This window comes from Myotis daubentonii, chromosome 13 (genome assembly GCF_963259705.1).
Source record: "Myotis daubentonii chromosome 13, mMyoDau2.1, whole genome shotgun sequence".
NCBI lineage: Eukaryota > Metazoa > Chordata > Mammalia > Chiroptera > Vespertilionidae > Myotis > Myotis daubentonii.
In genome coordinates this window covers 31401222-31425141 of record NC_081852.1, presented here as the reverse complement: position 1 = coordinate 31425141, position 23920 = coordinate 31401222, and the positions used below count along the sequence as shown (strand labels likewise).

Below are 23920 nucleotides of genomic sequence, written 5' to 3'. Positions count from 1 at the left end.
AGGTGCCCCCTGCTGGTCAGTGTGCTCCCACAGGGGGAGCACCACTCAGCCAGCATCCGGGCTCACCGCTGGCGAGCGCGGCTGCAGTGGCAGGAGCCTCTCCCACCTCCACAGCAACGCTAAGGAGGGCGCAGCATGGGCTGAGGGACCCCCAACCAGTGCATGAATGTTGTGCACCGGGTCTCTAGTATTATATATATAAAGAGGTAATTTGCCCTGACCGGTTTGGCTCAGAAGATAGAGCGTCAGCCTGCAGACTCAAGGGTCCCAGGTTCGATTCCAGTCAAGGGCATGCACCTTGGTTGCGGGCACATCCCCAGTGGGGAGTGTGCAGGAGGCAGCTGATCGATGTTTCTCTCTCATCGATGTTTCTAACTCTCTATCCCTCTCCCTTCCTCTCTGTAAAAAAATCAATAAAATATATTTTAAAAAAAAAGAGGTAATTTGAGAATCTTCTCTTTAAAAGGAAGCCATGTTTTAAATTACAGGCAAACCCTAGCTGGTTTGGCTCAGTGGATAGAGCGTCAGAGCTGCAGACTGAAAGTTCCTGGGTTCAATTTTGGTCAAGGACACATGCCCAGGTTGTGGGCTTTATCCCCACTTGGGGGCGTGCAGGAGGCAGTCTCCCATCATTGATGTTTCTATTTTTCCCTTCTTCTCTGAAATATTATAAATTACAGGCAAGATAGTATTTGGGGAAATTGAAAAGTCACCGTGGCTGCCGTAGAGAGCACTGGGGGAAAGTGGCTACAGGTCTGAGGCATTGGGAATCCTAATCCTAATCCTAACCTCAAACCATTGTTCTAAGTTGTGCTCTCTATAGTTCAGATTCAATAGATACTAATTTGATGTGCAAACTCAATAGTGTCATTGCTTCCTCCATCTTCTTTCTTTTGTGTGGAATTCGGCTGCATCATCATCATTATTATTATTTTTAATAGACAGTCTTTTCCAGAGATATTGGGTCCAAAGAGGCAGTGAAGCTGCCAGGACCAGTTTGTTGAAGGGAGTTTGGTTCCTATAACTTAATTAATTGGATGTCGTCAGCATTTTGAAGTCTTCCAGGAAGAATCTACGTGGTTTAAAATAAAGATGTTCTTTACTTCAAGGCCTTATAGAGGGTCTGTGTTTGGAAACATTTCAGGCCATTGTTGAACATCTTTCTATTTAAATAGCTCTAGTCAACTGGATAAGGAGATCAGAGTCTGAGCTGTAGGCCCATGAAATGTTTATTTACAGACAACCAAATATAGCTCATATGTCCCTTTAGAGACACATCAAAAATGCAGTCCAGTAAGAATCACTGCCTTGTTTTAGGAGTTTTGATGGTTGTGTCATATTAATTAATTGCCTGTTGAGCCAGGATTTTTGAAATAATGCCTTCATGTGCTTTGGATTTAGTAATTTAGATTATGGACTGTAAATCATTCGCTCTGCATGGGCTGTTAAACGTCCTTCCCACACACCCAGTGGGGTATATAGTCTACCTACTGCAGAGATGTAGACCTTCTGAATGCTGAAGCTACAGAACAACAAAGCATTTTCAGTGTGGTCAGCATAGTTTTTTAGAGAATATTTACTGGATAGTGTCATACGAAGTCTGATGGTAAAATAAGGCCGCTCTGACTTGTTAGCTTTCATTCTCCACTGTTCAGATTGGACTGTTACCCTTCTGGGAGCTGAGAGATTAATGCAGGCCTCTCTTCTCTGACATTCCCTTCTTTGTTTCCTTTTATTTGTTTACTTTCTTTGAATTAGACTGCCTCATCTACTTTTAGATTTTAAGTCCCCAGAGGCAGGGACTGTGTCTAGGTTGGTTTTATGGAGAACACTCAGCATATTGTGGGGGGTGTTATAAACATGCCATCTGTGCCAATTTAAAATTCAGTTTCAGACCTTTCAGTACTTTTCTTTGTGTTTATCTGGTTATAGAAATCTGAACTAGAACAGTCCATGAAGTACACATTTTTGAGGACTGACAGTGCTTTTATGGTCCCGGTTCTAATTCAGGGACAATAACTTATAATCTATTTTTAATTACTACATCATATATATATTTTAAAATTTAAATGCCCTATTAGTTTTCTATTTTATTTTATTTGAATGTTAATCACGTTAGAATAGCAAATTGCTTCTCTGACACAGACTGCTTTTGTCTGGGGCATACTTTCTCCACTTTGATAATAATTATTGATTGATCTATGTTTAGGCGTAAGGTTGGTTGATTTTAAGTTTACTTTATCTCAAAGAAGAAGAAATTGGATCAGCTATGTATTTCCATTTTAGATTTTAAAAGTCACTAGAAATAAAACAGATACACACATACACACACAATATATGTACATATACACAGTGTGTTTACTATAACAAGTCCTTTTCCTATATGGATTTAGAACTAGTCTCATTATTTGATAGCCATCTTTGACAGTATATGAATTCTACATATTTCTTTTAAGTATGTACCTGGCTGTAGAATTCTGGGTCATGGAGTATCCCTGTGTTCACATTTAGTGTTAACGGTCAAACTTTTCCTCTTCCACCAGCAGCATGTGAGAGCTCCAGTTGCTTTACATCTTTACCAAGTAGTATTCCATTCTGTAAATGTACTTTCTTCTGTCTTTTTCTTTTAATTTTTATTGAATTTATTGGGGTGACATTGGTTAATAGAATTATATAGGTTTCAGGTGTTCAATTCTATAATATATCATCTGTATATTGTATGGTGTTCACCACCCAAAGTCAAGTCTCCTTCAGTTACCATTTATCCTCCCTTTACCTTCTTCTACCTACCCCCACCCCCTTCTTGCAATCACCAAACTGTCATCTGTGTCTTTAAGTTTTTTCTTTCTTTTTTTTTTGCTTAAACCATTCAACTTTTTCACCCAGCCCCCCAGCCTCCCGTCCTTTGACAAGCTGTCAGTCTGTTTTCTGTACCTATGAGTCTGTTCTATTGTGTTTGTTAGTTCATTAGATTCCACATATAAGTGAAAGCATATGGTACTTGTCTTTCTCTGACTGGCTTATTTCACTTAGCATAATACATTCCAGGTCCATCCATGCTGTCACAGATGGTAAGATTTTCTTATTTTTTATGGCTGAGTAGTATTCCTTTCTGTAAATGTACTGCAGCTTTTTTATCTGCTCATCTACTGATAGGCACTTGGGCTGCTTCCAAACCTTGGCTATTGTAAATAACGCTGCAGTGAAGATAGGGGCGCATACATTTTTTTGAATTAGTGTTTTGTGTTTCTTCAGATATAGTCCCAGAGGTAGAATTACTGGGTCATAAGGCAATTCTAGTTTTAATTTTTTTTTTTTTGTGGTAACTCCTTATTGTTTTCCACAGTGGCTGTACCATTTGCATTCCCACCAACAGTGCACAAGGGTTCCCTTTTCTGCACACCCTCACCAATACTTGTTTGATTTATTCATAATAGCCATTCTGACAGGTATGTGGTGATATTGTGCTTTTAATTTGCATTTCTCTGACGATCAGTGACATCGAGCATCTTTTCATATGTCTCTTGGTCATCTGTATGTTCTCTTTGGAGAAGTGTCTATTCAGATCCTTTGCTCATTTTTTAATTGGATTGATGTTTTTTTGGTGTTGAGTTGTATAAGTTCTTTATAAATTTTGGATATTAACCCCTTATCAGATGTATCATTGGCTGAATATGTTCTCCCATTTAGTGAGTTGTCTTTTCATTTTGTTGATGGTTTTCTTTGCTGTGCAAAAATCTTCTGTCTTCTTCATTTTAACAATTCTGTTGGATATGTGGTGGCATAACATTTTGGTTTTAATTTGCATTTCCTTGATGGTTCATGAAGCTGAGCCACTTCCGATATGTACTGGGTGGGGCAAAAGTAGGTTTACAGTTGAGAGTATGCAAAAACAATCTATTCTTGTATTATTTTCAGTGTTAACAACTGTAAGCCTACTTTGGCCAAACCCTGTGTATTGCCTTTTAAAAATTGATCTGCAGGAATTCTTTTTTGTCAGATACATCCTATTTGGTGGCTTGCCTTTTCACACTTTAAATGTGTCTCTTAATGAACAGATGTTCTGAATCTTAATCAAGTCCACATTTTCCACTTTTCTCTCATGATTAGTGTGCTTTGTGTCCTCTTTAAGAAATCTCTGCCTTCCCAAAAGTTATGAAGATATTGTATGTTTTCTTTCAAAAGCGTTATTTTTTTACCTTTTATATTTAAACCTACAATCTCGTTAGAATTGATTTTTTTGTATGATTTGAGGTAGGGAGGAAGGTCAAGGTTCACTTTTTCCCCCATATGGATACCCAGTCGCCCTAACACCATGTACTGAAAAAATGCTCCTTCTTCCTTCACCAGAATGTCATTGTCTTTACTTTTACTTTTTAAAAAATATGTTTTATTGATTTTTTACAGAGAAGAAGGGAGATAGAGAGTTAGAAACATCGATGAGAGAGAAACATCAATCAGCTGCCTCCTGCACATCTCCTACTGGGGATGTGCCCGCAACCCAGGTACATGCCCTTGACCGGAATCGAACCTGGGACCTTTCAGTCCGCAGGCCGACGCTCTATCCACTGAGCCAAACCGGTTTCGGCTACTTTTACTTTTTGAATTCCACGTTTGCCATTGTTTTCTTTCCATTCTCAGCACATTGATGAAATCAAGTTAAAATAAGTGCTTATTCTCCACTCAGATGTCAAACACTGTCACTTGCTTCTACATCAAAAGTGCTATGTGTTCATTCAAAACAGTGATACCATCCTAGGTTGGGCTTAAAGGTTATGTTGTCTACTTCTTTTTTCGTGTGGTTTTCAGTAATGGAGCTTTGTCGAGCACCAGAGGGCCCCACTCATATTGAGGTTTGTTTGAATGGCACCCCTTGGAATTGGCGCACACAGCCTGTGTGACAGAATGCAGCAGCCCTGACTGCTATTTGTAATAATTGGCAAATACAAAAAAAAAATTATTAACTTTTACTGTGCTCCAGCAATCTACCTGCTAACAAATACGGGTTGTTTTTATTTAAGGTCGGTATTGTGTAGTGTGGGTAGAGTAGGAAATGAATTCTGAGGCATCCCGTGTGGCTTTTCAGAATTGACCATATCTCATAACTTTACTTTTTAATGTTTCGTATTTGTGTGTATTTTTTATTGAGAAGGTAGTTTGTGTCAGTGAAGGTATTTATACCAGTTTTTTACTGCATCACATTTCTATCCTAGGGGGAGCTTTCTTTCCTGGATTCCCAAGTGTATCTGAACTGTAATGAACACATTCAAATGATGACCCTTAGGGTTTATAGCTTCTCTTACATGTATTTTCTTGGAGATACAATTACTTTTAAGTTTCTAAGAATCCAGAGGGCCTCTTTCCTATACCTTTTAAATCACATCTTAGAAAGTTATGCCCCCCCAACCCCCGCCCCCCAAATCAGTTCTCCTTGAATTTCATGCCCAGTTTAATCATCAACAAAATGTGCCTGACCAGTGATTTGTGAGAATGTTTATTAGCATCATAATCGGATACAATTAAATTAAACCTCTGCAATATAGGGGAGTGTAGAGTTGGGATGAGAGTATAAATCAGAATCCTGATCCCTGTTAGGAAGGATCTGGAAGTGCTTCATTAACTTCCGCGATGGTTAGTGCAGCTGCTTAAACTGAGCATGGAACAACAGCAGCAACAAAACATCTCTGTGTCACAAACTGCAGCTCTGTCACCAAGGATTGCCGGTGGTTGGAAGATTGGGTCAGCTCAGCACAAACCCCTAACTCCTCTAAGAAAAGCAACCCAAAACTGTGTCCTGAAAGCAGGTCACAGCATCCTAAGTAAACAATAAAGACGGACTATTTAGAGTCTTGAGGTCTTCTAAACTGGAAAAACCAAAACAAACATTTCTAACAGAATCTCACACATTCTGTAAATTGAAAAGAGTTGTGGCAATAGCATGTATTTTATTTTTAAGATTTTTAAAAATTATTTTTAGAGAGAGAGAGAAACATAGATGTGAGATTGAAACATTGACTTCACAAAAAGGTTCTCAAACATTTTGGTCTGTGGACCCCCCTTATATTAAAAGTATTGAGGGCCCCAAAGAATTTGTATGGGTTATAGCATTAATGTTTGCCATATGAAAACTAAAAACAAATTTAAATATATTTAGAATTTAGAAATAATGATAAACCCATCACATATTAACCTAAATAACATTTTTATTAAAAAGAACTATATTTTCCAAAACAACAACAAAAAAGTAGAGTTGCATTGTTTTATACCTGTTCAGATCTCATCATTAGGTTTATAGTGACAGTTGATATGATATTCACACAACATTCTTTAATGTCAATATATAGAGATTTTGCTCATTCTCTTTAGTGACTGCACAGTGTTTCCTAATATGGTTATCTCATGAAACCTTTCCTTATTGATGGACCTTTAGGTTATTCTCAGGTTTTCATAATTATACAAAACACCTCACTAAACATTCTTATGTATGTATCTTGGGCTATTTGGACAATTATTACTAAGAGGTGAAATTACCAGGTCAGAGACTTTCACAGACATCTACTTTTACATTCATTGTTACTATATCATGTCATTAAACTGGAAAGTGCCACTGTATACTCATGAGATATTGGGAATGAAAGAGGCAGATAACCTCTTAGTTTTATTATGAAAGTAATTTTGATCTCACAGACCACCTAAAACTGTTTTAGAAAACCCAAGAGGGTTCTTTGGAAAATACTGGGCACGTTTGTGAGGGGGAACCCAATTGAAAGTGTAACGTTGAGACAAGATAATGAAAAGACTTAACGTTGGTTGAGTTTGATCTTTAATATGCAATGATGAGCCACTTAAAATTTCTAAGTAGAATAATGAAATGAATAGAGTTGTGCTTTTAAAAGATTATTATGAAAGTAATGCATAGAGTAATGGGAAGCAGTTATAGTTGAAATATAATTAATTTACTATGGTAAGCAATGTAATGGATATTGAAGTAAATATATTGTAGTACTCTTCATCTGACTATATAAGAGTCAGAAAGAGAAGAATCAAATCAGTGCTGCCCTAGCTGGGCAGTTCAGTTGGTTGGAGTATTGTTCGGTATGCCAATGTTGGGGGTTTGATCCCCAGTCAACACACATACAAGCATCAACCAGTGAATGCATAAATAAGTGGAACAACACATTGGTGTTTCTCTTTCTCTCCCTCTCCCTCTCCCCTTTCCTTAAAATCCTATATAATAAAAGCCCAATATGCAAATTGTCCCCTGGACCGGGAGTTCGACCAGGGGGCAGGGCCGGTCAGCCAACCCTGCTCCTGATCAGGCCCCCCCTCACCCCATCGGCGCAGGCTGGCTGGACCCCACCAGTGCACGAATTCATGCACAGGGCCTCTAGTCAATAAATAAAATAAAAAATCTTGAGATTTTGAGCCTGGTGACTGGGAGATTAGTATTTCATTAATAGATATAGGGAAAGAAGCAAGTTGGGGAAAGAAAATAATGAATTGTTTTAAACTATATATAAAGCTTTATATTATTTTTTATTTTGAAATAATTTTAGTTTTGCAAAAATAACAAGTTTTTTTTACCCTATCCCTAATCCAGTTTGGGGTCATGTGTTAGATTTAGTTGTGTGTCTTTAGTACATGTATCCTCTAATCTATAACAATTCCTTAGTCTTTCCTTGCCTTATGAAACTTTTTTTTTTTATGAAACTTTTTTAATGAAAGAGAAAATGCTTATAGTATATGTGATTTTAAAAAAAAGCAGTATCATTTCATCTCTTTTAAAACACACAAGGGCCTGAATAAAACCATTATTTTTTTTAAATGTTAAACATTCATTGTAAAAAACTGAAACAACGTAGAAGACGTAAATTAAAAGAGACAACCCACTCCCAGAGATAACTGCTGTTAATAATTTGGTGTGTATTATTTATTTCCTATGTATTCATAATATGTTTGTATATTATGGAATTTAATGGGTATACTTTACTGCAACTTGTATTTTTCAATAAAAAACTATATGATATTCACACAACATTCTTTAATGTCAATATATAGAGATCTTGCTCATTCTCTTTAATGACTGCACAGTGTTTCCTAATATGGCTATCTCATGAAACCTTTCCTTATTGATGGACCTTTAGGTTATTCTCAGGTTTTCGTAATTATACAAAACACCTCACTAAACATTCTTATGTATGTATCTTGGGCTATTTGGACAATTATTACTAAGAGGTGAAATTACCAGATCAGAGACTTTCACAGTTATTACCGTACTGCCCTCCAAAAGGTTGTATCTCAACTTACACTCCCTCCAACAGTGCATGGCATGCTTCTTTCCTACCAGAGCTGTGGATGAAAGTGTTCCAATAGGTTGGCAGTGATTTGGCTGGGTAGTGGTCTCGTGGGTTTTTACCTATTTATACATTGCTCTTCCAACTTTTCCCCCTACAAAACACGGTTTTGCTTTTATAACAAACACACACTACTACAATGCTTAATGAAAAATTAACCAGTTTAAAGATTTTGTCTTTCAGACCTTTTACTTTCAGTCATGGGATAAAAGCATGGCCATGAAGGCCTGGACAAGAGGCCCGAGAGGTTAGCGAAACAGTTATTGGAGGCTATCTAGGGGTGCGTTCTGGATTTCAGGGTAGTGGTGGGATAATAAGAAGTGTTCAGGAAATGAGTGTCAGTGTCATGAACTGTTCTTTGGAAGGGGCTTCCATTAGCTGTGAGTAGAATGGAGTTCATCGTTGGCTCTTATAAGGATCCTACGGACTTGAGCAGTTTGTCTAATTCAGTGTTATTTCTTACAGAGAGTGGAGAGAGGAACAGAGGAAGGGATTACTATCCTAACATTTCCTTCTGGAATAACATAAGAATCACTGAATTATTTCTGATACTCTATCTGTGATGCTAGAATTGGATAAATAACAATGCTAGTTATGCCCAGCCGGTGTGGCTCAGTTGTTGAGCATTGACCTATGAACCAGGAGATCACAGTTTGATTTCAAGGACCACTTATACTCATTAAATTCTCCCTTTTAATACATTTATTCCAGGTTTTCAGAATCTACTTTATCTGATTTATCTTTTCTCAACTATAAAAATATTTTTATTGATTTCAGAGAGAGAGAGGGAGAGAGATAGAAACATTAATAATGAGAGAGAATCTTTGATTGGCTGCCTCCTGCACACCCTCTACCGGGGATCCAGCCACCAACCTGGGCATGTGCCCTGACCCGGAATCAAACTGTGACCTCCTGGTTCATAGGTGGACGCTCAACCACTGAGCCACGCTGGCTGGGTGTGCTCCTTGATTTCTTAAGTCTTATCTAAAAATACACTGGCTGCTCCGCAGACTAAGGGCCAAAAAGGTGGGGTTTTGTTTGATTGGTTGGAGTTTTTGTTTGTTTTATATCTTTACCTTCCTAGCACATCTCAGAATTCTTTATTTTTATTTTTTCAAATTCAAGATCTGTATTTTTAAGGGTGAGTATTATATATATACTGTGCTTTTAGATTTTTTTTTTTTTTTTTGTCATTCTGTCTGTACCTAAGCACTGTAGTTTTAGTTACATATTTCCAAACAGTGTAACGGCATATTTCCAGGCATGGTTTGACAAAGGGAAAGAATATTAGAAATTGAGACCCTCCTAAAAAGTCTAGGATGTGTAAGCATTAGTGCCATTATTAGTAATGGCCAATGTGACTATTAAGAATGTTTGATGGACCATCAGCTGCCTCTTTCCTATAAGTGAGCTTAAGAGCCGGGCCTTTGCAGGAGTTCCACTGTTAGATTTTTCTCTCTGGTCCTTAGCTCTAACTTCTCTTTACAGAGGAGGTAGAATCAGGGCACAAAAATATAAGAACAAGATAACCTGTATTTTTCTGCAATATTTTAATGGGATTTCAAGAACTATTTCACATTTGAAATCTGAACACGATTCAACTAAAATATGGTTTGGATTTTATTTTTTGTTAGTAAACAAAATAAATTTGCATGTACTTATGTATGATGTATGATTTATTCATATGCATTATCTGTGTAATATATATGTATATATGTGTGTATATATATATATATGTATGCATGAGAATAAATCATATATATATGAATCATTAGTTTTTAAACCACAATTAGAGACTGTATTTCTAATGAACTAGTTTTCTAGTTAAAAATAAGGGCAAATAAATCCCATTTACCCATATATACTAATGTTTATAAAACGCCACATGATGAATATTTTTAGAAGCAATCTCCTAAGAGCCCAAATTAGAAAACTTAAATAAAGCACAGTCCTTCTAAAATGGGGCTGTGACTTGGGAACTGCTCCTCCCCCAATCATTTAAACTAGTTAAATAGTTATAGTCTGCTTCAAGAGAATTGGATGGTTCTTACCAATTTTACATTATTTTAACATTTACTTGAATGCTTCCTGTGTGCCAGAGACTGCTATACACTTTACATGTGTCATTTCACTTGTTGGTCATAGAAACGACGGATGAAAGCAGCAGTGTCCCTTACAGGAAAGAAAACTGAGATTAGGAGAGGGGGGGGGCGGAAATGTTTTGCCTAAGGTCACGCTGCAAGTGTGTGACCTGGACTTGAACTTCACAGCCTTGCTTCTTAACCACTATTGCGAAAGCAGAGACTGAAATCTTCCTCTTTATTGCTTAACTATACCTGGGCGGAAGGAGCTGCTAACTCTGTTAGTTAATTCTTGTCTGGAAGAGAAGCACTGACCAGCTGTGGAAACCACAGCAAGGAAACCAAAAATGAAAGTACCCAAGTGGGCTGGAGGACTTGGAAGAGGGAGACCTGAGTTTGCACTTGGCTCAGTTGCTTAGCTCCTATCACTTTCTCCAGAAAGCCTGTCCCTACCACCTCCTCCTCTTGTTTGTCTCTATTAGAATGCTGAACTCGCTGCAATAATCACCATCTTGGAATGATTCTAAGGCGCACATCATTTTTATTTTAAGTAGAATCCTTATGCATCTTATCGTAAAATTAATTGGCAGCATTCCTCCTTAATTATTGGTGCCTAAAATAAGGATGTGACTTATGGTGGCATGTTAGATTTGACCAAATGCAGTACAGTGGGGCCTTGACTTACGAGTTTAATTCGTTCCAAGACCGAGCTCGTTAAGGAGCTCGTTAACTCAAATTACTCTGTCAACTCAATGCAAAAAAAAGTCGGGACACTCCTAAGTCAAGGCCCCACTGTATTTGTTTTACATGTGTTCCCAAGAAAATGTTTACATCTTCCCCATGGTTTTAAATACCAGGTATAGACAATGATTTTCCAGTTTCTAGCCCAGTATTGTTTTATGCTCCAGTATTGTTTTATGCTCCAGTCCTATAAAATTTCCCTTGCTGTCTCCGGGGTCACAGATTCTATGTCTACTTTCCAAGTCAGCTTGTCTTCTAGTGTTCCCTCACCTCAGAAAACGGCATCTACATTAGTACATTTGTGAACTAAAAAGCCACAAGTTCGGCTTCCAGGGTTTGAATCCCAGTTCCACCCCATACAGACCAGTGTTGTGAACACACGGTGAAGCGAGTCATCGTGCTCCTCATCTGTAACGTGGGGAGCATTATCACACCTACCTCTGAGGATTGATCGTGAGGACAACAAAACATCGAGTGCATGCTAGCTGCCCCTGACCGTCATATGTATCTGTGACCTCTCTGCTTATTCTGCACATGTAATTAATTCATCATCACACCCTCTGGTAGGTAGGCCCTTCAGAGTATCTCAGATCCCTCCACTTTCATCTTGTTGCCACTTCTCCAGTCCAAGCCCCTATTTTTCTTGCCTGTAGTAACTAATCTTGTAGCTTCTACTCTTTCCTGTCTCTAATCCATTCAGGTACTTAGACCGCTAGAGCCATCTTTTTTTTTTTTAATATTTTTTATTGATTAAGATATTACATATGTGTACCCTCTACCCCCCCCCCCCCCCCCGCTCATGCCCTCACCCCCCCGTTGTCCGTGTCCATTGGTTAGGCCTATATGCTTGCATATAAGTCCTTTGGTTGATCTTTCCCCCTTGCCCCCACCCTCCCCTACCTTCCCTCCAAGTCCCGACAGTCCAATCAATGCCTCTCCGTCTCTGGATCAGTCCTTGTTCATCAGTTTATGTTGTTCATTATATTCCACAAATGAGTGAGATCCTGTGGTATTTATCCGCTCTCCAGTTCCATCCATGCTGTGGCAAATGGTAAGAGTTCCTTTTTCTTCTTCCTCTTCTTAAAGAATACCTTTCAGCATTTCATATAATGCTGGTTTGGTGGTGATGAACTCCTTTAGCTTTTTCTTATCCGTGAAGCTCTTTATCTGACCTTCCATTCAGAAGAGAGTGGCAAGAAATATTCAAAGAGATGAATAGCAAGAACCTGCAACCAAGATTACTTTATCCAGTAGAGCCATCTTTTAAATCAGATCATGCCACTGCTTAAAACCCTCCCCAATGCACTAGTATAAAACCCCAAGTCCTTAACATGGGTATACTGTTCTCAGTTTTATACCTGGCCTCTGCCTACTTTCAACCTCATTTTATGCCACTCTACCTCATTTCTCCCAAAACTCCCACTCGGTTAGATTTCAGCTTAGGTCTCTCTTCCTTGATCTTCCAAATTAAATAAGGTTCTTCCGTCCTAATGTATAGTTCTTTTTTTAAAAAAAAAAATGTTTATTTTATCTTATTTCAGAGAGGAAGGGAGAGGGAGAGAGAGGTAAAAACATCAATGATAAGAGAGAATCATTGATTGGCTGCCTCCTGCAAGCCCTACTGGGAATCAAGCTCACAACCCGGGCATGTGCCCTGACCGGGAATCAAACCGTGACCTCCTGGTTCATAGGTGGATGCTCAACCACTGAGCCGCGCTGGCTGGGCATAATGCATAGTTCTTTATAATGTACATATGCTTTTTGTACTTGGAGGTGATCAGTTCCTCCCCAACTGAAGGTAAGGGAATGAGGTGATTTCTCCAAGGTCATAGAGCTAGTTGTGGTAAAACTGGAATGCCAATCCAGGACTGGCCGACCTAAAGCTGTGCTATCTCCATGGTCCTTCCTTTGCTTCCTGGATGGCAAAAAAGAGAGTATGAATCAGTGTGCTAGGCTTCAAAATGTGGCCTTCTTTTCATTTAACTTGTGGGTTGTTCCTTTAATAGCCATCTCTGTGTGAGCCTTCATTCTCCCATATTAGATTGCAAACCTGTTGAAGTAAGACCTATTTCATATAGATTATATACCTAGTACTTATATAAATTACCTTGCCTATAGTAGATACTCATTAAAGAAGAACTATTTTAATCCATTTAGTCTTTTCAAGGTTTGGAGCTGTGTCATGAATTACTCTTCTTCCCATAAGTGACAGAGTACATTTTGTTGTCTTTTTTATGCTAATGCAATGTTTTGTTTATTCTGTCCATTAATGACTAATGTTTGAGAACATTTACAGTATTAAGGGAACTTAGTCTAAGAGAAGTTCAGCTTAACATTTTCAACATATTTCAAAAATATATCAAAAATTATAAAAAATTATGTTAATCTACATACTTTTATGTAAAGTTCTTTGACTGTAAGATAGAACATTTGGTTTACTTCACTGATAGGAATATCTCTTAATGCTGGGATGGCCTCTTTTGGTATTTCTTCTGCTCTTAATTTTTGGCATAGTTATGTGTGATTGTTTGAATGGAGTTGTGGCCAGGTACTCATCATATTTACTCCAAATAAGAGTACATAACTGATTACTACAGTAATTAGGAGGTAGATGGGCAGTGCAACTGCCCAATACTTTTGAGGCCAGTCGGTTCAACCTGAGGAATTTGGCCAAGATTCGGGAATAAAAGCCCGTACGAGATATAGTATGAAGCCAAATTCGGAGCTTAAGCAAAGAACAAAGCCATAACTCGATCTTTCTGGGAATGGGACAGTGAATTTTCCACCATTTCTCTGTGACTTTAGGTAATCAGTGTGGAGGCCCTGCGCAGGCACGGACCCCCAACCCCGGAGCCCAGGGGCGAGAGAGGAAACACTGAGCGGGAGACTCAGTGGCCACGGCTCCCCCACCCCCCGCCCCCCACCCCCCACCCCGGGCTTAGGCCACAGTTTGTTTTTATATTTTGAATTGAACTAGGTGCCTAAACTGGTTGTATAGTGAGGTTGATAATTTGTGTCTTCATGGATTATTATGCTGTTTCACTGGAAAAAGAATTAACCTTAACTATTTTGTTTCGCTTCAGGAATTAAGTGATCTACAGCGTGACCCACCCGCTCACTGCTCCGCCGGACCTGTGGGAGACGACTGTAAGCTTTGCTTTATTGCTAGCATTTTGCTACAGTTAATAATACAGGTTCCAACATTTGTTAATAACTCCAAAACTCCTTTATTTGTTTCAGTGTTCCACTGGCAAGCAACTATTATGGGACCTGTAAGTATGATTCCTATATATGAAATTAGTCCCCTCAGCCATACTTAATTCTTGCCCTTTCACCTTTGATCAAATATTTGTGGCTCAGGTTGAATTTTCTTGTATCTGAATCACCCAGGAAGCAAAATGTAATCACAGGGTTTATGGTAATTGTCTACAGCACTGATGGCGAGTACTTCTAGGATCATTGTCGTGTGTTTTCCTTTGCCAAATCCTTGATCAGTTACGTATAGTTCTGGATCACCCACAATTTGTAACCAGGCTGTGTGTTTCCTTTGTCTTTTTTTTTTTTTTTAACACAAAAAAACAGTGGTTCAGAACTAAGCATAATTATTCTCACATCAACAGTTTTAGTAGGTCAGAAATAAGTGTAAGTAACCCAATAATGAATTCCTACAAGTAACAAATACCAGTTTGCGCTAAGTTTTATCACTTCCTATTTGTGAGAGAGAACTGATAAAATACTGTAGTGGGTCTATCTTTGCCACCTCATGAGTTTGCTGCTTTCAGTTTTCTTGGATTATCCTGAAGTCAAAATTACCTGCTATTTTATGAATGGCTTTCTCAACACTTAACTGCTTTTGTTAAGATTATTTGTTTCTACATCCAAGAGGCAGTTATGACTAGAAAGAGGCTTTCCTTTCCATGAGCAAAAATCCGATTGCATAAGACTGGGCACTGATAGCTCAAAGATGCCTTCCGGGAAACATAGTAACATGTTTCCATGAACATCTTTCTCTCTTCTCTTCCCCCAAAGAGCTTTATCTTGTCTTTAACTTAAAAAAAAAACACAAAACTGATTTTTCAGAGAAGGAGCACTGGGCAAGTATCTCAGTTGCTAAATTGTTAGGTTTGCCTTTTTTAAAGGGTAAAATGCAGCATATTTATTTAAACAACGTTTAAGAATCTGGTTGTTTGTTTTCCATTGCTTACTAAGAACCTTCAAAATACTATCTTTTAAAGACCCGTTCTTACCACTTGAATTATAGCCCTTCAAAAATATTTCTTAGGTGAATTACATGTAGCAAATGGTTATAATTATGTTACTCATAGTCCCTTTATTTTAGTAATGTAAACATGTTATTCTGTCGTATTACTTGAAAATCTAAGCAGACCATGACTGTCAATTGTAATGTACTTATGTTTTCTACATTCCTTATTATTTTTTATGAACTAGAATTAAGCAATACATGTAGTAAGAATAATTATACAGTGCAGTCCTCTAATATATATGCAGAAATTAAGGAAGAAGTAATGATAGGCTTGCTATTATAACCAAAATGTTAGTATAACATGATAAATTTAATTAAATATAAGGGAATTAAAATAAAATATTAGCTATTGTTTGCTACCTTTTAAAAAAAAGTATCTTTTTTCCCTCGCTTGTAGCATATTTTCTAATTGCCATAAAGATTCCTGGCCAAATGTAGATTCTTCTTGTTGATTCCTAATTTGATAATTTCATGAATATTGAATTTATTAGTTTTCTTTGGAACCTTTTCACATTATTTTACAAATTATTATTGAGTGAAGATTTGCGGTCTAAATTGTGTAATGCTGTTCCTTAGCCTATCCTTTTCATAACTTGTTCTCTTCAGTTCATCTGCATTATTTTTTTTTCTTAATATATTTTTGTTGATTTCAGAGAGGAAGGGAGAGGAGAGAGAGATAGAAACATTGGTGATGAGAGAGAATCATTGATCGGCTGCTTCCTGCACGCCCCATACTGGGGATCGAGCCCTCAACCCCAGGCATGTGCCCTGACCCAGGAACCATGACCTCCTGATTCATAGGTTGACACTCAACTACTGAGCCACACCGCTGGCTCATCTCCATTCTTGCCCCTTGGAGGACTATTAGGACTTAAGTTTCATAAATTAGAAGGTAAATACTAGCCCCAGCCCTTTTTTTCATACTGATTACTGCCACAGAAAATTATTCTTTTCTTACAGCAGTCTTGTGTGTATACTGATATTTAAAAATCTATACTTGTAAACAGATTTGATTGGGCAAGTCACACAACTGTGTGTGTGTCCTATGTTTTATTTGCTTTAACTCTATGATGTTGACATGATAGTTGGAAAATCCTCCTTCATACGTGCAAAAGAAAGTCTGTTTTCAAGGTAAATGATTTGAATTTTTGACAAAATGATGGCATGTTTTTCAAACTGACATATTTTGGTGGGGAGGGAGGTCATTTGAGGTTATTAAATGAATGTAGTAATCGAACACTGATGCAAATGTTTTGTGATTTCAGCCTGATAGCGCATATCAAGGCGGAGTCTTCTTTCTCACTGTACATTTTCCAACAGACTATCCTTTTAAACCACCAAAGGTATTTTTATTTTTGTGATTGATGACAAAAGGGGTATAGCCAGAGATATTTTTATTATGTCCAAGACAGGTTAGCGTGTTCAACTGTTCTGTAAAACTACTGAGTCTAAAGTATGTTTCTTACTCAAACAATTGTATTATGTTTGTAAAACAAACGGCAGTGTCTGTTATGCTGTAAACTAGGTTCCTTTCTTTTCCTCTTCATTAGATCTCTGTAGTTTGGGTTTTATGGTCAGGAATCAGACTTTTTCATTTAGGGAATTATCTTTCCAAAGTTGACTTTTTTTTTTCAGTTTTAAGTATTCAACAAGCATTTATTGAACACTTACCATGTTCTGTGACATTGGAGAATACAAAAGTAAATAAGACCACAGGCCTTTTATTTAGTGTGGTGGGAGGGATAAAAACATGTTCTTATTCAATTTAATTTAAATTAGATCTAAAGAGGGAACAAATGATGGGGATATCAGGAGGGAGAAAATCATTAACAACTACTGTCATTCAGGAAACAATTATTTCAATTTATTTTAATTTTTTCAAATTATAAGAGAAGCTTATTTAGAAAATTTACAGAGGTAGTAGAAGTGAGCCAGCCAGGCTGCATAGGCTTGGGAAACAAGTTACAGGAGCAAAAGACGGCCCGTGGAGCTTAGGAGGGAGAAAGGCAGATGTAACGCACCCGGGGAGGCGGAAGGGCCAGGGAAGGCCCAGTGTGCTCCGGAGAGGAAGAGCAAATCATTGTTTTAGATTTTAAAAAATACCTGAATGGCGTTATATACACATGAAACGGTATAACAAAAAGTCTTGTGGGAGATTAGGATTCCTGGTGGATTTCTTAGGACAGGTTACAAACTCAGGCCCCTCCACTTTCCCCCAGAACAGGGTCAGCACCCTATTTTTAGATCCTAGTCTCACTTCCAGGTATCCTTGATAAGCAAATGAAGAAAAGGATTACTTTGGGGGATCGTCAAAGCCATGGTTAATTACTTCAGCTGCTACTCAGCAGTCATATCAGCTCTCATACTGCACTCTCCAAAATATTTCTCAGGTTCTTGCTGGAGGTGGCGGGGGAGAGCGGTGGGGGAAGCGGGGGAGTGGGAAAACTTACTTTATCTGCTTTCACATGCCTAGTAGCTAAAACTTTGTGCACACAAAGTGGATGTTCTTTCAATTTGTGTTGAATACATTTCTCTACTGGGTGCTAAAATTTAAAGACATTTTACCCTAGAGTAAGTTGGCTCTGTTTTGCTCATTGTTCATGGATTGTCACATTTTTATTTTGTTTTGTGTTATATTTAGATTGCTTTCACAACAAAAATTTATCATCCAAACATAAACAGTAATGGAAGTATTTGTCTTGATATCCTGAGGTCACAATGGTCACCAGCTCTGACTGTATCAAAAGGTAATTACATTTATCAGATATATGACAACTGATAATAGCGAAACAGGAAAAATACAGAAGTATCTAAGGCCCAAAGTTTAAAAAAAACAAAACAATCTACTGTGTTTTATCCTGCTTTGATTTTGCTTTGCTTTCATAGCTCTTATATGTATTCTTTTTAGCTTTTTTTATATGTTTTTATTTATTTCAGAGAGGAAGGGAGAGGGAGAAAGAGATGAAAACATCAGTGATGAGAGAGAGTCATTGATTGGCTGCCTACTGCATGCCCCCTTCTGGGAATCAAGCTCACAACCCAGGCATGTGCCCTGACTGGGAATCAAACCATGACCTCCTGGTTCATAGGTTGATGCTCAACCACTGAGCAACACCAGCCAGGCCTCTTTAGCCTTTAACAGTTAATTTGGTGGGGGTGGTGTTGGTAAGCACATCTAAATGATGAAGTAAGAGAAATTTAAAATGTTAGAGCTAGAAATTTGGGGATAAGCCTCTCGACGTTTTACCCTTTAGTTTTAGCTTATCTTTAAGAAGAGAGAAGTAAATATATAATTCTAGGACCCATTGTCCCATTTATTAAATGGAATTACTGACATAATGATTAAAGGTTTACATTTGTTTTCATCTAAGAAGAAATATCAGATTAGGTTGATAAAATAAATGATTTAAGACATATTTCACATTTTAGAATGATGCAGTACATCTAACGTTATTCTAAACTAGTGATTTTCAATGTTTTTCATCTTACGACACACATACACTAATTATTAAAATCCTGTGGCACACCAAAAAATATTATTTTTCCTGATCTGAGAAAAAATACATGTAATTTTGATTCATTCAACACAACATATTGTTGTGTTGGCTGTTGTCATTTTTTATTTGATAATCTAAGGAAAAAGATGTCAGTGCTCCTGACTAAATAGTCTGGTATTGTGTGTTTTAAAATTCTTCAGCATACCAATTGAAAATCACTGCTCTAAACTTTGAGTAATCAATAGCATTATCATAATGACTAATACATACGCCATGTAGATTCTTAACGTAATCTGTAACATTGTTCTTTGCTAAATTATCAGATGGGTACATCTGAAGCCCTTTTTGTTATTTTAGCAAATACTATTTGCTGTGTGAATCCTCTTAATTCAAGTCTTGTTTCTCTAAACAGAAGAGCACCTGACAGTTGGCAAATATTGTTTTGAGTTAGAAGCATCTGCCCCTGAAGTAACTTGGTAGATTTTCCTTTTATAAAATTCAAGAAAATTGTTTCTCTTGAAGGATTCACGGAGAGATCCATAGTCATTTAAAAATTAAAACAAAAGAAATAAATGCTATCTGAATATATGACTTGTTTTTAAAAGTGATGAGGTTTATAGGAAACAGAGTCTACAACCATAATTTTTTCAAGTATTAGGTAAATAATAGCCCTTTATGTCAGTTAGTTATTTGTAAATGGCAGTTTTTCTGACCTAAAATGTTTGTATAAAATGTTGATGGATTCCATTGTCCTTTAAAAAATCTTACACATGGTAGTGTAGCTGTTATGCACTAGATGTAGGAAAGAGTCTATGTCAAATGGTTATTCAAATTCATATGTTCTTTCCTGGAATGGTATCGGAAAATATAATTCACTTGGCATAAGCAGGTAACACTTACACATACACTGGTAAAAGAAATGGCAGACTGCCAGATGTTGAACATTTATCTTCTGATATTGGTAGCTTTATATGTAATTGTATAAAGAAGAAAGATCATTATCTAATATGGTATTCTCTTTTCAATATAGTTTTATTGTCCATATGTTCTCTACTTTGTGATCCTAATCCAGATGACCCCTTAGTACCAGATATTGCACAAATCTATAAATCAGACAAAGAAAAGTAAGTATTACCAATATATTTAATAAGTACATTTAGTTATACTTATTATACTTAACACTGACTTTGTTTTTCTTTCCAGTGTAGTAAACCTTTCTTTTTAAACTCGTGTTTTTTTACAAAAAAAAATCTTGTTCTTTTTCACATACTGTTCAATCCTTTACTTTTTAATAGTACACGTTCTGTATTTGCACAGTAGGTTATGTTTTTGGTAGGGAAGAATTATGTATAATTCTTGGGAGTAAATGTAAAAATGAAAGAATTTGGTGATTTTGAAGTGTTGGATATTATATTCCTAATCTCCCAGGAAAAGAAGTTATCCCTAACCCACCCAAACTGACCTAGTTTTCAAGCTGTTTCATCTTACTGGTACCATTGATTCATTTGCAATTTACAAATAATGCTCATTGCCTTTTATAGATTACTAGGGGCCCGGTGCACGAAATTCGTGCACTGGGTGTGTGTGGGGGGGGAGTGTCCCTCAGCCCAGCCTGCCCCCTCACATACTGGGAGCCCTCAGGCGTTGACCCCCATCACCCTCCAATCGCAGGATCGGCCCCTTGCCCAGGCCTGATGCCTCTGGCCTAGGCGTCCGGCCCGAGCAGCGGGAACCTGCAGTGGCAGCGGGGGGCGCCGCGATCGCGCGGGCTCTACCCCTGCCCCTGCAGGATGCCTCTGGCTGAGGCGTTCGGCCCAGGCAGCGGGGACCCGTAGCTGCAGCGGCCCCTCGATCGTGGGCTTCGCTTTAGGCCCAGGCAAGGGGCCCCTAGCTCCTGGGACTGCCAGCTTCGACCATGCCCAGCTCCCATCGCTGGCTCCACCCCTACTTCCTGCTATCACTGGCCAGGGCGGAAAAGGCACCTGATTCTCCGATCATGGCTGGGGGGCAGGGCAAAGGCGGCCCCAGGGCCGCCTTTGCCCTGCCCCCCAGCTCTTAGCTCCCCCCTGGGTTTCCGATCACTGTCAGTGGCAGGGGGCTTCTTCCCGCTTTCCCTTTCGCCTCCCTGCATTGTGCCTACATATGCAAATTAACCGCCATCTTGTTGGCAGTTAACTGCCAATCTTAGTTGGCAGTTAATTTGCATATAGCCCTGATTAGCCAATGAAAAGGGTATCGTCGTACGCCAATTACCATTTTTCTCTTTTATTAGTGTAGATTACCATAAATTGTTTTCTTTTTCATTTTGTTATTTATAATTTAGGTATGTTTTCATATAGGTTGTAGACAAATCCATCAGGTAAAAATTTGACTTAAGTTTTCTGTTTTATTTATGCATAAGACGAAGTCACATTGAACCAATAATTGGTATATGTATGATTACTGCAAGTAAGCATGGGAGGGTAGAGTATACTGTTTTATGTAGATAGATCTTCTACAAGATTCAATTTGTATGTTTTTACTGTATCCCTTTTGTATGCCTACAGATACAACAGACACGCAAGAGAATGGACTCAGAAATATGCAATGTAAAATAAAAATAAATTTCATATATACCAGAGTACTGTAAAATCTAGGTTTTTTTCAATATTAGCAGTAAATTGAGCACTGTTTACTGTTTCATTGTATCATGAAATCCTTTGATTTTTATCCATTTTAAATGTATTTCTGAAGCAAGACTAAACAAACTTCCAAAAATACCCTTAAGACTGTGATGAGAGTCTTTTTGTATGCATTGAGAAAGACATTTATTATGGATTTTAAGATACTTGGACATCTGCATCTTCAGCTTACAAGATCTACAAAACATCTGAAAAGTAACCAAATTATTTTTTGCTGAAATTAGATGTTTTTACATGAGAAATACTGTATGTGTTGTCTGTGTCGTCAGTTTTATAAATCTATTCAGATTTCATTCTTTGTTAGCTCACTTTATAATTTGTATTTTTTTACTGTATAGACTAAATATATTCTATTTACATGTATGTCAACTCATTACTTTTTTCCTGTGAACAGTATTGAAAAAAACCGAACAGCTGATAATTAAATGAATTAACTGTCTGTCTCCCTTGTCTTAGGGTTTTCTGTGTAGATCAATTGCAGATTTCTTAAACCTGAATGATCTTTACACTGTAATTCTCAGTATACTGATTATGGAGAAACACTTGTTTTGATTTTGTTATACTTGACTTAACTTTATTGCAATGTGAATTAATTGCACTGCTAAGTAGGAAGATGTGTAACTTTTATTTGTTGTTATTCACATTTGAATTTTTTTCTGTATAGGCAATATTATAATGACACCTTTTACAGATCTTAATGTAGCTTTTCCATATAAATAAAATGCTTTTTCTACTACTTGTCTTGATTACTTAAAAAGATAAAATAATACTTTATAAGTAAAGGATCAAAACTCTGTGTTAAATTTTGCATGAAAATTAATTCCAAATTGTGAGACTAAGGTCTGTTGATTTGGCTAATTAACCACCATTAATTATATAAATTTTATTGCTTTAGCTTTTTATCTGTTCACTACATTGTCAGTCTAAAGGTGATATAGATTGGTCCCTTGTTATAGAAGAGAATTTAGAATAAGTTAGGGTTTGTCTTGGATCACAACTAAAATGGATTAATTACTGAAGTACTAAGATGTGTGCATATAAGATAGTGTCACCCACCCTGAAGAAAAATCTGTATAGACCTGAAGAATAATTAGATTAATTCATTAAAATACCACTCTAGATGTAACTGACATTGCATTTCTTCACATTTTAAAATTATAATTTCCAAAATAGAATTTTAGTGCCATCCACTTTGAAAAAGAGCATCCTTTTTTTTTCTTTTTCTTTTTTACTATAGAAATTAGGGAGAAAATTCTAAAATGATGCTTCTCCTGGCTTTATAAATTGCCAGTAAAAAGTAGTTAAATAAGCAGGTTATCTTTGCAGATTTTAAAGAAAGCTTGAAAGTATTTTAACTTGGGAAAAATACATCTCTAATTATTAGCATGTTTACTAAACTTCGGTGAGTGTCATTTTTAAGAAGAGTGATAGCTCTTCTGATTATGCGGTAGCTATATAAGTGTGCAAGAATCTGTGACGGATGTAGTCATTAGCAAGACATTTAAATCACTGAAGTATTTTACCATGGTTCATTATTATTAAAACACAGAATAACCAGTTGTTAGAAAGTGTGTTTTTATAAATGAATGTAAAATATTTAAATGAATTGTGAAATGGATGTTTAAGAAAATATAGGTTTAAAAGTATTATATTAAGTGATGTTTTGAAACAGGCATATTATGAAGAACACTCCCAGTTATATTATAAGCTGCATTCTCCCAAAATTTGAACACTCAACATCATTAGATTTTAGTATTTAGGATATTTTGATAGGGATTTTGTCTCATGAATATCTTACACTTTTTTATAAACTTTCATTTGTGTGGCATTTATTTTTGGAAGTGTCTTTTTTTTCTTTATTAAAGTTTTTGAAACTTGCCTAACTCTTGTTTGCCTTTGCTTACATCTGAATGGTACAGCCAGACTCCTGAGGAGCGAACACAAGTTCTTAACTAAAATGTTCAGAGTTCATCGGTGGCATAATGATCGGTCAAATCACCATTTGGTGCATTGTTTTTGCTTAATTCTAACAAAGAGTACACCAATTAACGTTTATAACTGTAAACCCCAAGCCAGGGGCCTTCCTCCACAGACTAACCATTAACTGAAGGACCTCCTTGGAGTGAAGGAAATGAGTAGTCTTTTGGAGATTTAGGATCCTACTCGAAGTCCTGTATGCTTCGAGATCTAGTCGTAAGCTGTAGTTAAGCCCTAGCTGGTTTGGCTCAGTGGATAGAGCGTCGGCCTGCATACTGAAGGGTCCTGGGTTCGATTCTGGACAAGGGCACATGCCTGGGTTGCA

The 23920-nt window shown here is 37.3% G+C and overlaps 1 protein-coding gene and 1 pseudogene across 4 annotated transcripts in view; one reads left to right on the top strand and one right to left on the bottom strand.

The window, feature by feature from the left end:
• Nucleotides 1–22354, top strand: part of UBE2D1 (ubiquitin conjugating enzyme E2 D1) — a 33286-nt gene extending 10932 nt beyond the window's left edge. Inside the window, exons 2-8 of one of the 4 annotated variants that reach the window (XM_059662685.1) lie at nt 11399–11739; nt 14260–14323; nt 14417–14448; nt 16706–16783; nt 18082–18187; nt 19968–20061; nt 21339–21458. In XM_059662685.1, coding sequence (XP_059518668.1) covers nt 14440–14448; nt 16706–16783; nt 18082–18187; nt 19968–20061; nt 21339–21426 — 375 coding nt within the window. In that variant the 5' untranslated portion in view covers nt 11399–11739; nt 14260–14323; nt 14417–14439 and the 3' untranslated portion in view covers nt 21427–21458. The other 3 variants (XM_059662683.1, XM_059662682.1, XM_059662684.1) reach the window with 3 other exon arrangements.
• Nucleotides 13553–13965, bottom strand: LOC132214609 (phosphatidylinositol N-acetylglucosaminyltransferase subunit P-like; annotated as a pseudogene).
• Nucleotides 22355–23920: the final 1566 nt, after the last annotated feature.